General features: G+C 38.3%; 2 protein-coding genes across 3 annotated transcripts in view; one reads left to right on the top strand and one right to left on the bottom strand.

The window, feature by feature from the left end:
- Positions 1 to 167: 167 nt before the first annotated feature.
- LOC122988794 (60S ribosomal protein L5) lies at positions 168 to 5,675 on the bottom strand. The gene is made up of 8 exons (XM_044361411.1): positions 5,567 to 5,675; positions 5,015 to 5,084; positions 4,809 to 4,924; positions 4,478 to 4,612; positions 3,802 to 4,004; positions 1,632 to 1,809; positions 571 to 659; positions 168 to 306 (listed from the first exon to the last, which is right to left on the bottom strand). The coding sequence occupies exons 1-8, from the start codon at positions 5,567 to 5,569 to the stop codon at positions 210 to 212; spliced, it is 891 nt and encodes a 296-aa protein (XP_044217346.1). The 5' UTR covers positions 5,570 to 5,675; the 3' UTR covers positions 168 to 209.
- Positions 5,676 to 10,789: 5,114 nt separating this feature from the next.
- evi5b (ecotropic viral integration site 5b) overlaps positions 10,790 to 12,585 on the top strand; it is a 33,993-nt gene continuing 32,197 nt past the window's right edge. The window contains exon 1 of one of the 2 annotated variants that reach the window (XM_044361403.1): positions 10,790 to 11,009. The gene's annotated coding sequence lies outside the window, so the exon portion shown is untranslated. The remainder of the gene's footprint in view (positions 11,010 to 12,585) is intronic. The other variant, XM_044361404.1, reaches the window with a different exon arrangement.

Genomic DNA, 12,585 nt, shown 5'->3' with positions numbered 1-12,585 from the left:
TGGGCGGGAGGTTCGTCAATTTGCTCAAATATCACTGGATAAATCAACTATGCAGTCATTTCCAATAACTATCCTATAAAAATTAAATCTCAAATTAAAAAGGGTGAAGCCCCTTACACTGTTAATGATAGATAAAGTACAGTATAAAAAGTACACGTGAGATTTGACGCTTTTCAACATATTTATTAGAACAAATTTGGACCGACGCCTTAATCTTCCTCCTGTTCCTGAGCCCGGAGGAAGCTGGCCTTCTTCTGGGCGACGCGGTCTTTCCTCTGGGCCAGAGAGAGCTTGGCACGGTTCCATCTAGGTCACAAAAACAAGCACAATTAGCATTTATTGTTTTATCATATCTGATATCTGTGCCTTCCAAGTATGTCATTAGGCTCAACTTTGATTCCAAATTGTTTTAGTACGATAGCCTTATGGGTGTATAGTTCACATAGGGGATCAATATAACCTGCAACCTCTATGAATATAAATCTATATAAATGAATTTGATAAATATGAGGTCTTAGAACAAAGATCTCAAACTTGAAACATTAAGATGTCAGCATTTTATTGTCTTACCTCTTCTTCTTGATTTCTTTGGGAGGCTTCTTTTCATGGACTGGGTTCTCACGAATGGTAGCATGAGCCTTTTTGTACATTTCCTCAATCTGAAAGAAAGACAACCAGTCAATCTCCTGCCCAAAAATGTATAACATCTGATATGGGTGTAAATTCATTCTTCGTACTAAATACATTTTACAGAATTTCATGTTTCTTAGCAGATGAATTTAGATGACTGTATTTTTCTGTTGTCGTTTCAGACTTTGGTCTCGTAGCTTCAAGGTTGTGTTAGCTCTTGTCATTTTCCTCCTCAGACCACATCTGTTTTCACAAATCCATATCTCATGAAGCATGATTTAACAAGCATTCTGTGATGCCGTTTCCCACATTAGTCTGTGTGGCCAAATCTTTTCTGCCTCCTTTCCAGTGTGAACAGCTGGTGTAGCTTGTGGCCCAAGTCCCAATACACACAAAAGCCCATCTGACAGCACACTGTTTGGGCAAATGTTCTACTTTTTATGTTATTTACACGGCATGGTGATTGGTCTTGGATTTGTAAACTGGTCATCTTCTTAAATGTGATGAAAAACCATATCATCTGCATGAGGCAATTATGATCTCAATCTGAGTGCAACATTTGAAAATATAAATCTCACTTCAAGTTCATAAGTATGAATTAATTAGACAAAAGATGAGTTAAACATGAGCTATGGCTGAATTAAAGCCGGTTGTGGAGGCCAAGATGCATTTGCAAACGGTAAACCATGCATCATCTAACACAAGCGACTGGACCAAACTCAAATTATTTTGCAGTTCACTTTTTCTCTCTTGAATGTGATGGTGTGACCGCACCATGACCCTGAAATCTAATATCAATGTGTGAAAATTGCCTCTAATGACACAAAGTAATTTCCCTTGATAATTAAAAGCTCTTAGCTCATGAGCTCATACTTTCACTCGAGCTTTCCGAGGGTTCTTTATTTGATCAAGAAGTGAACTCAAGAACACCTATCTACTGACTGTTTTTGGACGTAATACCGAGTGGAAAGGCACATTAACGGTGTGTAAAGAGGACTTGCCGAATCAGGGGTGACTCCATTCTTGATGAAGCGGGAGAACTGCTTCTTGTAAGCATCCTCATCCTCCTCCATCAGGTAGCTCATGTACTCAGACACATTGATGCCCATGATGTGCTTGCGGTGGACCTCAGCGTTGAACTCCTTGCTCTCTGTGTCATACCCAGGGAAGCGCTTGGTGCTGAGAAGAAGAAGAAAAAAAAAAAAAAAAAAAAGGTAAATCTCCAGGTTCAGTGCAATATTATAATATTCAAAATCACCCCACAGAGCCTCCAGATATCTTAGAGGCATAATTAATTGAAGGGATAATGAAATGCATTTTGGCACGTACAATTAATCTTTCCTCAATCATGTGCTGTTAAAACAGCTTTACATCAAAATTCCACCTGGGTGTCATTTATACGCTCTATCTTGACATGTCAGCAGGAAACATCCCACAATGCCGTTTGCATTCACACCGGGTGTTCATTTGTTCTTTTACACTCTAAACGGTGACTGATCTAAATAGGGGGGGGAGGAGGTAAGCTGGGTTGATGTCAGTTGTCAGACTGCCACCTGCTGTATCCATCTTGCTTTTGCATTAATTCAAGCAAGCAGTACAGACACGTTTAAATTTAAGACAAAGAATAAAAACGAAAAACAACCGTGTGAGTGAGATCCATTACGCTGCAAATGAGAAGCATGCTTTAGCTAGGTACAAACAGAACTACTGGAAATTGAACCTGAACTGAAACCTAAATTGATCTTTTGGAACCGAATGACTGACATTCAGTTCACTTTGAGGTATTGAGAAACATCTGTGTGAAGTCGTGTTTTAGTAAGTGCAACATTTTATTGCACTTACTAGATTTACTTTTTGAATGTCTTATCACAGTACTGCCAGTAATCAGGTCTGTGTATGCCAGATATTGTATTTACTGTAAACTGCACATACAGATACCAATAGGAAATGTAGCATATATGAAAGTTTTGCATTTTTTTATTCATTACATTCATCTCCTAATTGCCGCCTTTAGGAAAACACATCTGATGGGATGTCGGGGCCAATTAATCCAGAATTCAGTCTCTTATCCTGACGAACAATTCAACAGGTGACTGATAACTTGCCTAGACGGCAAACAAACTTGTGAGCCCGATGTCTGAGCGCAGTTGATACTGTGTTCTACTATAACCGCTCTAAAATTAGGAAATGCAGGCAAACTACTGAGCGAGCACTCAACTCCTGTTGAACACATTTTTGAGCCTTTTGTCACGGTGTAATCTGTCATCGTTAAGACTCCAGCCTGCAGTAGAGTTTCATACACCTCACTGCTAAACCAAGACTACCACAGACGTTTACAGACTTTAAACGTCCATATCACTACATAACTTTTAGACAATGTGAGCAGTGTCCAACCTGCAGTCATTGAGGGCGGGAAGAAGAGTGTTGGTAGTGATATTTAGATGTTCCACGCAAAAAAATCTGTTTGAGACAACTAAAAGCAGCTGCCATAGACTAGATGAAACCAATCATAGTTCAATATCTGACAAAGCAGCGTGGGCACATGCCTGGAAATACATTCACATCAGTCTGACAGACGATAAACTCAACATAACTGTTTCATTCTAAAGTTGAATTCACTAAACTACAGCACTCCTCACTGTACCAGTGCTATTTCATACTGAGTTCAATTAGGACAGGGTGCCTGCACACTTCATCAGCTTGAGAGACATTCACTTGTCATGGTAGGAAAAGCACAGGTGTTAACCATGACTTTGTTCTATTCAAATGTCCCAGTAAACCATGACAGTGTGACAGCGAGCCAGCAGGCACACCAACAGGACCCTGAAACTGAGGCAGCTAAATGAAATTTAGCCTTCATTAATTATTTAAATCTGTGTTTTTCATGCTGTGACATGTCAAAACTGTCTTCCAATAAAAAAAGCCGATGGTGTAATTTCACACCAGAAGGACAAAGGAACCACACTGACGCATTATAAAAACACTTTCTGTGGCCTTTACAGCCTTGAATTAGATAATGATGCAACATTTCACCCAAGGTGTCACTTGAAAAGACTGTGCATCATTCAAGCACAAAATCATTTTCGAGTGAAACCACATTTTCTCATATAGCCCGCAGCACCAAGCACAGCAAATCTAAACATGTTATGGACGGTTAGAGGGACAGGTTACCTGTGTGGGATAGAAAGGCCTCCATCCACAGCCCCCTTCAGGGCACCGAACACCTTGTTGCCTGTAGTGGTTCTGGCGAGGCCAGCATCCAGGTAGCAGGTGAAAGCACCTGGCTGACCATCAATGCTCTCCACGTTGAACTCATCACCTGTCACCTCCACCTGGCCTTCGTACACCTTGTCCAGGCCAAACTTGTTCAGGAGCTGAGAACACCCAACATTACAACATTCATGAGACTTAAATTGATATCTGGTTCAGGAACACTCGAACTTTTACTCTGCTTTACACAAAACTCCCTTTAACAGCCAGTAAGATAATGACTTGTACTTGGGCCAGTATTTCATTAATTTAGATATATCAGTTTCTTCATGCCCTAGTGCCAAAATTCACATTTTACACATAATAAACTACTTGAAAAACTTAAGTTAAGCTCAACTTAAACTACTTTTAAATTTGTTATGTTCAACATGTCACACCAATGCAACTTACACTTTGTTAAGTACAATTTCCCCCGAATGTATTTTCTTTGGCCAAAACCAATCTTTTACTTTTACAGTGACTCATCTTGAAAACTTTCAGTGGAAGTTAACACAGTAAGGCATTCACCATTCACTACCTGGATCTCCAACATTTAAAAACACTGAAATGTGGGGTTCAAAAGGACCAGTATACTTACTCTGCGGGCCAGCAGCAGACCAGTGCAGTAGGCTGCTGCGTAGTTTGTCAGACCCACGGAGATCCCGTATTTTGGCAGCTCGTGTGAGTAGGCCGCACACACGATCATGTCACCCTCAATCTTGGCATAGGCGATCTACAACAATCAGATAATCGGAAATTAAAAGCACAGTCATGACGCTGCTTACATGGAATGCAAAAATCTTCACTAGTGGCCAAATTAGACCATATAATTGCTCTAAAGCATGAATGAAATGTCCCACAAAAGTTCAGATGTTGTGGTAAATGCAAAGAGAGAGCAATGTCCCTTTGGATAAAAACATAACGCTCACCTGGCAGATGATGTCCCTGTTAGAGAAACGGACAATCATCCGGTACTTAGGTGTGTTGTACTTGTTCTTATCTTGTACGACCAGGCGCTTGCGAGCAAAGAAGTCAGTCTTTCCCTCTGAAAGGAACACATACTTCAAGTTACTTACAAATGACTGTGTACCCCAACAGTTGAACATTAATATGATAACAGGCAGGGGTTACTTACCTCTCCTCCTCCTAAATTTGACCTGGTACCTCTTGAAGTAGGCCTTATTCTTCACCACCTTAACAAAACCCTACAAAAAGGACATCAATTCACTCAGCATTAGGAATTAACATCCAGTGGAACAAAAGCACACTTTATGTTGCTTTACTACGTAGTTGTTAAATTAATGTTAGTTAGCTGGGTTGTCACTGTCACCGGGTGCTCCATGCTAACATTAGCAAGTTGAGCCAATGGAAATGAACGACTTAACGACCAGCAAACGGGCTAATGGTAAGCTGTAGTAAGTGGAAATTCAGGGGACGTGAACGTTACAACTTAATGGTCACATACTGATGAAAATATCACATTAAGGCAGTTTACAGGCAACAGGAAGCAGTGAGTTTGTTAAGGTGGCCATTAGGCCACGTTTAAGCAGCCCCAGGTTAGCACTAGCGGGACTGAATCTATGTTCATCTGAACATCAGCGACATGCTTTCAGACATCTGACACCACAGAGCTCACAATGTATGTGTTAGGTATGTATGTAGGCACATATTGGGACGAATTACAAACCATTTTGCAGTCTTTTCGTCTCCTTATGAAGGAGCCCGGAGCCAAAGACCGGCGATTGACTCCGCTGCACTGGAAAAAGGAAGATAGACGTGCGCATGCTCAGTAAATACCGTGTCACAGGATGAGCCGCAGAGAGGCCATGCTGCAGAGGATTCATCATTCTGCCCCCTATCGAGCCGGGGCGGCCACTTACCTAAACAACTCATTTTCAAGCCATTCTCAATATCAGCATAATTATGGATAAATATCACATTCATTCATGTAAAAATCAGACACCCTCACTAACTTGGTTTATAAATGAGTTTCTTCCTAACAAATACTAACTGATACACACCAGCCAGTACAAAAACTTTGGCAAGCTATGTCAGCGGTTCTAGTGTTTTGACCAAAACAAAAAGCTTTTTTGCCACAACATGGGTCATCTGTGGGATTTGTTCATAGGGTCTCTATATATAAATGATTTATGGTACAATGGATATGTTTACAAACAGTTAACTCAGGCACTCTGCAATAACCCTGTAACACTGTAACACTGCACCTACAAATGTGGAAATAATGTTGCCTTCAAATGGAGCTTGTGAGGTTATATTTTCAACATGCAAGTCAAGCACACTGTTGGCACTGGTTTAAGTTGTCAGAACACTGTTGCTGATGGTTAATGATTTGGTATTTTCTGCATTTCACTGTCATGTTAGGAAGTTTGTGCAGCTATCCTTGTTAGGACATTGCATTGACTTCCATTCACTGTGGACAGCCTACACACCTTAACCAGGACCTCAAAAATGATGTTTTGCCTCATTAGGACCAGACTTTGGTCCCCATCAGGAGTACTGGTCCCAACAAGGTCAGTATGTATACTGGAAAAGGTCCCAATGAGGTAACAAAAACACGCACGCACACACACACACACACACACACACACACACACACACACACACACACAGGCAGAATCCAAACATATGTTAATATAACAACAGGATTGAGGTTAAGAAATTAAGAACGTAAATACAGTGACAGAAATGAGTTAACTATTAATGAAAGCAGAAATCAGTTGAATGTTTACCGAGATAAGTAAAACTATGAGGCACGATAACAGAGGAAAAAATATGGGTTTTAAGTCTCGTTTTAAAATACCAAAAGAGCCTTGCACACAAATTTGTAGTGGGAGTTTATTCCAATGACGGTGCTCTAGATTAGCAAACACTCTACCTCCTAAAAACGTTAAAAATAAAACATTTTCCATGGGGTTCAGCGTTTTTTTTTAAAAAAAAAGGTATGTCATGACATGTGAGCTCTCAAACTTAATTTCCACTCATAAAATTATGAATACCACATCAGCAGTTCACTCAAATAGACTCTTCAAAAACACAGTGAACACATCCCCACAACATTCAGGATGGCTCTTTTCCATTTTTGCTGGCCATCAGTGAGTCATATGCACACAACAAGGGCCCAAGAGCCTTGTCTACCTCAGCGGAAAGTAGCAAGTATGAAAGTGCTTTTTTTCTGCTAAAAGTACCATTACTAATCCTTCTGCTGCAATCATTCCTACAGCCTACACATTTGAAGTATCAGTTGTTTAATACTTGACACCTCATCTCTCTTTAGTAGGCTACACTCAAGCTTATTACAGCATTTCTATGACTGATAGGTCAAATTTCTTTCCTCCTTCCTTCTTTTACGTTTTTTCGAATAACTCATAACACTCTTACTATTCTAACAGTTCCTGGTCCTTCTCTTTGCAGCTTTTCAAGTGATTACTTTCACTCTCAACAATCACACCTCACTTTCTTCAGAAAATGCACTCTAACAGAGTATGATAGCCAAGATCTCTTAAATGCCTGATTGATTTAAATAGGTGAAAACAAAATCTGTTACAAACACCTTTGTTTCAAGGGCCATAGCAAATTAAGTAGATTTTAAGGGCTACATGCACTTTCTAGTATATGGACAAATATTTATTATTCATTGTATATCCAGTCTTTGTGATTCTCATTCATTAAAGAATCCGTTCACAAAAACAGACGTTACCACATGCTAGTAGTGGTTTCTGGCCATGCCATGCAGAGAGTTTCATTGCTGATGACATTTAAAGATATTATCTGCCACTAAGACATCTGACGTCACAACAATACAAAGGAGGTGAATGGAATTTCATATGTAGCGTTCACAGCATTGAAAAACTTTATGATGATGTCCCTTTTTAGAAACAATGTCCTGGTTACTCAAAATAACCCACATACCAGACTGTCAACAGTTGTCAATGGGAACTGTTTATCATTTGAAGAAAAAATACAGTGAAATGTCCATAATGAGTTATGTAGATTATCCTGTGTGTGTGTGTTGGTTTTTTTAATGTAATAATTCAATGCTTTGAGCACCACAAACATCTTTTCACCTCCAATGTGTCAGGGTGCTAGAAAGTCTCAGTGAGGGAAATTGCAAAACCTCTGCAAATATAACTAAAACTATATATACTGTATATATACAGTATGTGTATATATGTGTGTGTGTGTATATATATACATATATATATATATATATATATATATATATATATATATATATATATATATATATATATATATATATATATATATATATATATATATATATATATATGTATACTGTCTATACAATATAAACCTACTCCTGTCTGGGGATAGCCATGAGTGCATAGAAACCTATAGCAGAGTCAAAGTTAACTAGGTAATATAAGGTCAAGTTTATACGGTGGTGGAGAAAGAAGTACAAAAATATCAATACTACAATGTAAAATGACTGTTACAAGTAAAATTCCTGTATTTAAAATCCTACTTGAGTAAAAGTACAGAAGTATTATCGGCTAAATTTACTTACAAGTTATTGAAAGCAAAAGTACACATTTAGCAGAGAATCAGTTGCTGTGACTGTGACTGATTTTTAACTTTTCTCTGAACTTTTTGTGAAATATTGGAACATTTTACATGTAACTACAGCTGTCAAATAAATAGCAAAAAGTACAATAATTCCCCCTTACAGTAAAAGTATAAAGTAGCATAACATGGAAATACTCAAGTTAAGTACAAGTACCTAAAAATTGTACTCAAATCCAGTAAAAGTTGAGTAAATGTACTTAGATTCACCATTATATCTGATGCACCTGCCACATAATGATTTTGGCCGCTGCCAGCTCATCAAACACACATCTAACACAGATCATCACAGTGGAATTATTCTTAAAAAGCCACTTTCTAGAAATATTTTTGTTGCATTTCATTTGATCTAATTTTATTCTTTTAGGGCCTGAGTGACTCAACTGTTTTTTTTTTCAAAATGTCCTCATTACTGAGAATTACTCTTTGACTGTGTGTTCGTAGCTATCTAATTATTTGTGTCTGACAGACTGAGATGTGATTGTTGTGACGGTGTATCAGATTCAGAGGCCTACAGTCGCCATGGTGTTGCTGAGTTGAGCCTACAGCGTCAGCTGCTTTTCAGCTACTTCTATGTGCAGAGGAGTGTCTAACAGCCAACAAAAGACATGCGTCACTGCTCCCATGTAAAACCTGAAAAGTTGGTTTTATGACTGTTTGGTATGTGAATCAAGGCAGTCGGCTTAGTCACATTTTCATCAGAACACTTTTACTCTGATGTGGTTAGTTCATCATGAGTTTCTATTGACTGCTCTCACTCACTGAAACCCAGCTGTGTGACGCCGCCTCTAGTTAGTTTCTAGTCAGTTTCAAGTTAGTTTTTACCTAATGTATTGTTACATGTACTTAGGTTTATAGGTTTATTTTTTGAGGACTAACCACAAAGTAAGAACAGAGTTTTCATAAATTGACTTATGGTATTTTCTGTTTCTACAATGAAGACAACATGCCTTAACTGAAAGAGCTGCCAGCAGTTGTGAGACTCAGGTGTTTTAACCTCCAGTCTACCCAAACAGAAGTATTTCTTCTCTCAGCAATGAACTTCAGGTAAGACATTTTGAGGATCAGATGCTGATTAGATAAGCACTACACACACAGAGCTACAAGAAACTTGAGCCTCTTTTCTCTGCCTTTACTATTAATAAAGTGCTGGGTTGAACCACAAACATACATTTTAAGGACTGGAATTTTTCTTGACTTGATAATATTTCAAAGTAAATCTCAATGTGAGATGGTATCTAATCATATATGTAGTGAAAGAATGAATATGATAAATCTGGCTGAAACTAAGATGTTCCTATTTCTTGCCTCCTGTTTCTGAGAGTATCAATACCCAACTAAATTTTGTAGTGGGATAAATGTGACATATTGAACATTTTTCAAAAATAATTGTACAGTGTCTTTACAGACACTAACATCAGTTTCTCACTCTGAAATTCTTTCAAAACCAGTGTTTCATATGTTGTAAGACATGTTATGTTCATAATTGAATCAGTAATGGGACATGCTGACACTTGATGACCCCAGTGACATATTCCTAGCTGTCTTCTACAGGGATAGAAAGTACTTACTACAGCAACTGGCAGGGGTTTTAAATAGTATTAGTAATAAATCTACTTTTACTGAAGTAAAATGGACTTAACATTGTACATTGCATTCAACCTCCAATGTTACATGATTGAATTATTTATTGCACATGCCACATTTAATTTTTGCACTTGTCACCATTTCTTAGTCTGTAGTGCAGTCCATATTTCCTTTGTACAGTCAATATTTCATTTCAAGTTTTATATCTCATTTCAAAACTAGTATTCAATTCTGTAAATAGATTTTAGATTTTATTTTTTTCATTTAATTGTAGGACTACTTTGTTCATTTTATTATTTCATTATTATTATTACCTTACTCTTATTATATTTTTATTATTCTATGTCGCGTTTGTGGGAGCAAACGCATAGTAAAATTCTTTGTTTTGTTTGCTTGCATATTTGGCTAATAAACAGATTCTGATTATAATGATTTGGCATAGTCTTTATGAATGTACTTCTTTTTTTTTTTTTTTTTTAAAAAGAAAGATATTATAATGTTCATTCCACCCTTGAGGCCATCACAACTTCCCCCTTTTTGTCCCAGACATAAAAGGTCTTTATTTATAAATATTTCTCCGTCCTGAATGAATGAAAAGCAGTCAAACATCTTTGAGGTGCAGTTGCTCCTCATGAACACTTGGTGGTAGTGTTGCTCCAGGTTGGGGCTGGTGCGCATGCTCTGTGCGATGTAAACACTTTGTAGGCCGCCTGTGCGCGAGCCGCTCCGCAGACATTTGTGTACACGTATTACGGCTGCATGGGCTGGACCTGATAGGCGATGGGAACGAGCTAACTTAACGGTGGAAACCTAGCCAGGCTAACTTGAAAAATATAGCTAATGTACACGGATAAAGTGTGTTTTTCTCATAATAGTAGGACTGTACTTTCGTGCATGGGAAGCAGACGACGTTTGCTGCTGGTGGTTAAAATCGCTTCAAGGTAAAGGATGTTCTAGTTTTTTTCGGGCTCTGTCTAATAACTGGAGTGAACACTAACTCATAAAACGACTCCTTGTTATCACTGTTATCCGTTCCAGTGAATGGTGTGTCATTACACCGAAGCTATATATAGGGTGTCATTAATTAGCTCCCACATTTTCTTAGTCTCAATATCAGCTTGTATTATAGCTTGTCACTTGTGTCAAATACTTGTGTTTGAACTCCCTAATTGGCTTGAGAAGGACTCCAGCTACTGCCTGGAACGAAAATACTATTTAGCGTTAATGTAAAGTGATATTTTTTCTGCTCGATAATGTCGAATAAGCTTATCAGTTTAATGTTACTGCAGCGTCGTCGACGTTGGAGCTGTCCGGGAGAATTACACTGCATACTATTGCGTTTGATGCTGGGTCTCCATTTCAGCCCATAACACCAGCGAGCCATAAAAGGAGTAACAGGGACTTCTCCTGTGTCTACTGCACCGGTCCTGTTCTGCCTGTAAATCAAAGTGTTTGTAATAGACGAGGACATGATGTGAAGCCCAAGCAAATGATTTAAACCGCTCAGCAGTGGCACAAGCTGTGTTAAAGCCAAGAATATCTTTAACTCAAACTGCAAGTTGCGGCAACAATGCTGCCCTGTGACCACAGATGTAGTGGACGATAAACCCACCAAAGTTTAACACCGTTAAAACTGCGGAAGTGCAGCTTACTGTACAACTTACTCACATATATTTATCAGCCCACATATTTATCAGTTAGAAGTCACTGGGTGTCAGTAGTTTTTGGGTAACTTGGCGAATAAGACTTGATACTGTATCTCAGCATGGTGGTTCAGTAAACTGGGGAATTTAGATGTGGGCTATTTAAAGACTGGGGCAGAAGAAATACCCAACACCAACCACAAATGAGTAATGCCCCATTAAATGTGTCCCATCGGTCAGGTGTGAGGCATGTCAGCTTTCATACTGAGTTTCATGATTGTTGCACATGTAGACAAAATTTTAATAGATAAAAATAGTGGAGTAGAAAATTTCACTGTGTAAGTATTGGGTCGCACCAAACGAAAATACTCAAGTAAAGTACTGGTATGTCTGAATGTGTTAAGTTCTGTCGATTATTTTCTTGATTATCTGATTAGTTGTTTGGTCAATCAAATGTCAGAAAATGGTGAAAAATGTGTATTTAAAAAATCCAGAAAATACTCACATTTGAGAAGTTTGAATTTGAGAATTTTGATTTTTCCTTAGAAAATGACTCCAAACAATTAATCGATTATCAAAATAGTTGCCCATTCATTTAATAGTTGTCAACAAATCAATTAATTGACGAATTGTTACAGCTCTGTTTTCATTACACCTCTGCAAGTAATGGCTCTAATTAAACCAGCCCATTTCTATTGTCTTAATTTAGTCACAGTGCCTAAATTAGCAGGTTTAGTAACACTTACTTCTCTAAGTGTAAATGAGTTTAATGAGTGGTCATGGCTAGCAGCTTCTGTAAGTAGTATCGGACAACTTTGAAACTTTTTGTCAGACAGTAAGTTGCATCTGTGAGACTAGAGATGGCCATGTCATG

This window comes from Thunnus albacares, chromosome 9, assembly GCF_914725855.1.
Source record: "Thunnus albacares chromosome 9, fThuAlb1.1, whole genome shotgun sequence".
Classification (NCBI taxonomy): Eukaryota; Metazoa; Chordata; class Actinopteri; order Scombriformes; family Scombridae; genus Thunnus; species Thunnus albacares.
Note: the sequence above shows the minus strand (reverse complement) of the source record. Positions and strands in the feature narration are given on the sequence as shown.

Bases quoted from the DNA above. Each gene is read 5' to 3' on its own strand.
- LOC122988794 (XM_044361411.1), bottom strand. The intron at 4,005-4,477 runs GTAAGTATACTG...GGGTGTTCTCAG, and splicing joins GTCTGCTGCTGGCCCGCAGA to CTCCTGAACAAGTTTGGCCT. The intron at 307-570 runs GTAAGACAATAA...TTTGTGACCTAG, and splicing joins AAAGAAATCAAGAAGAAGAG to ATGGAACCGTGCCAAGCTCT.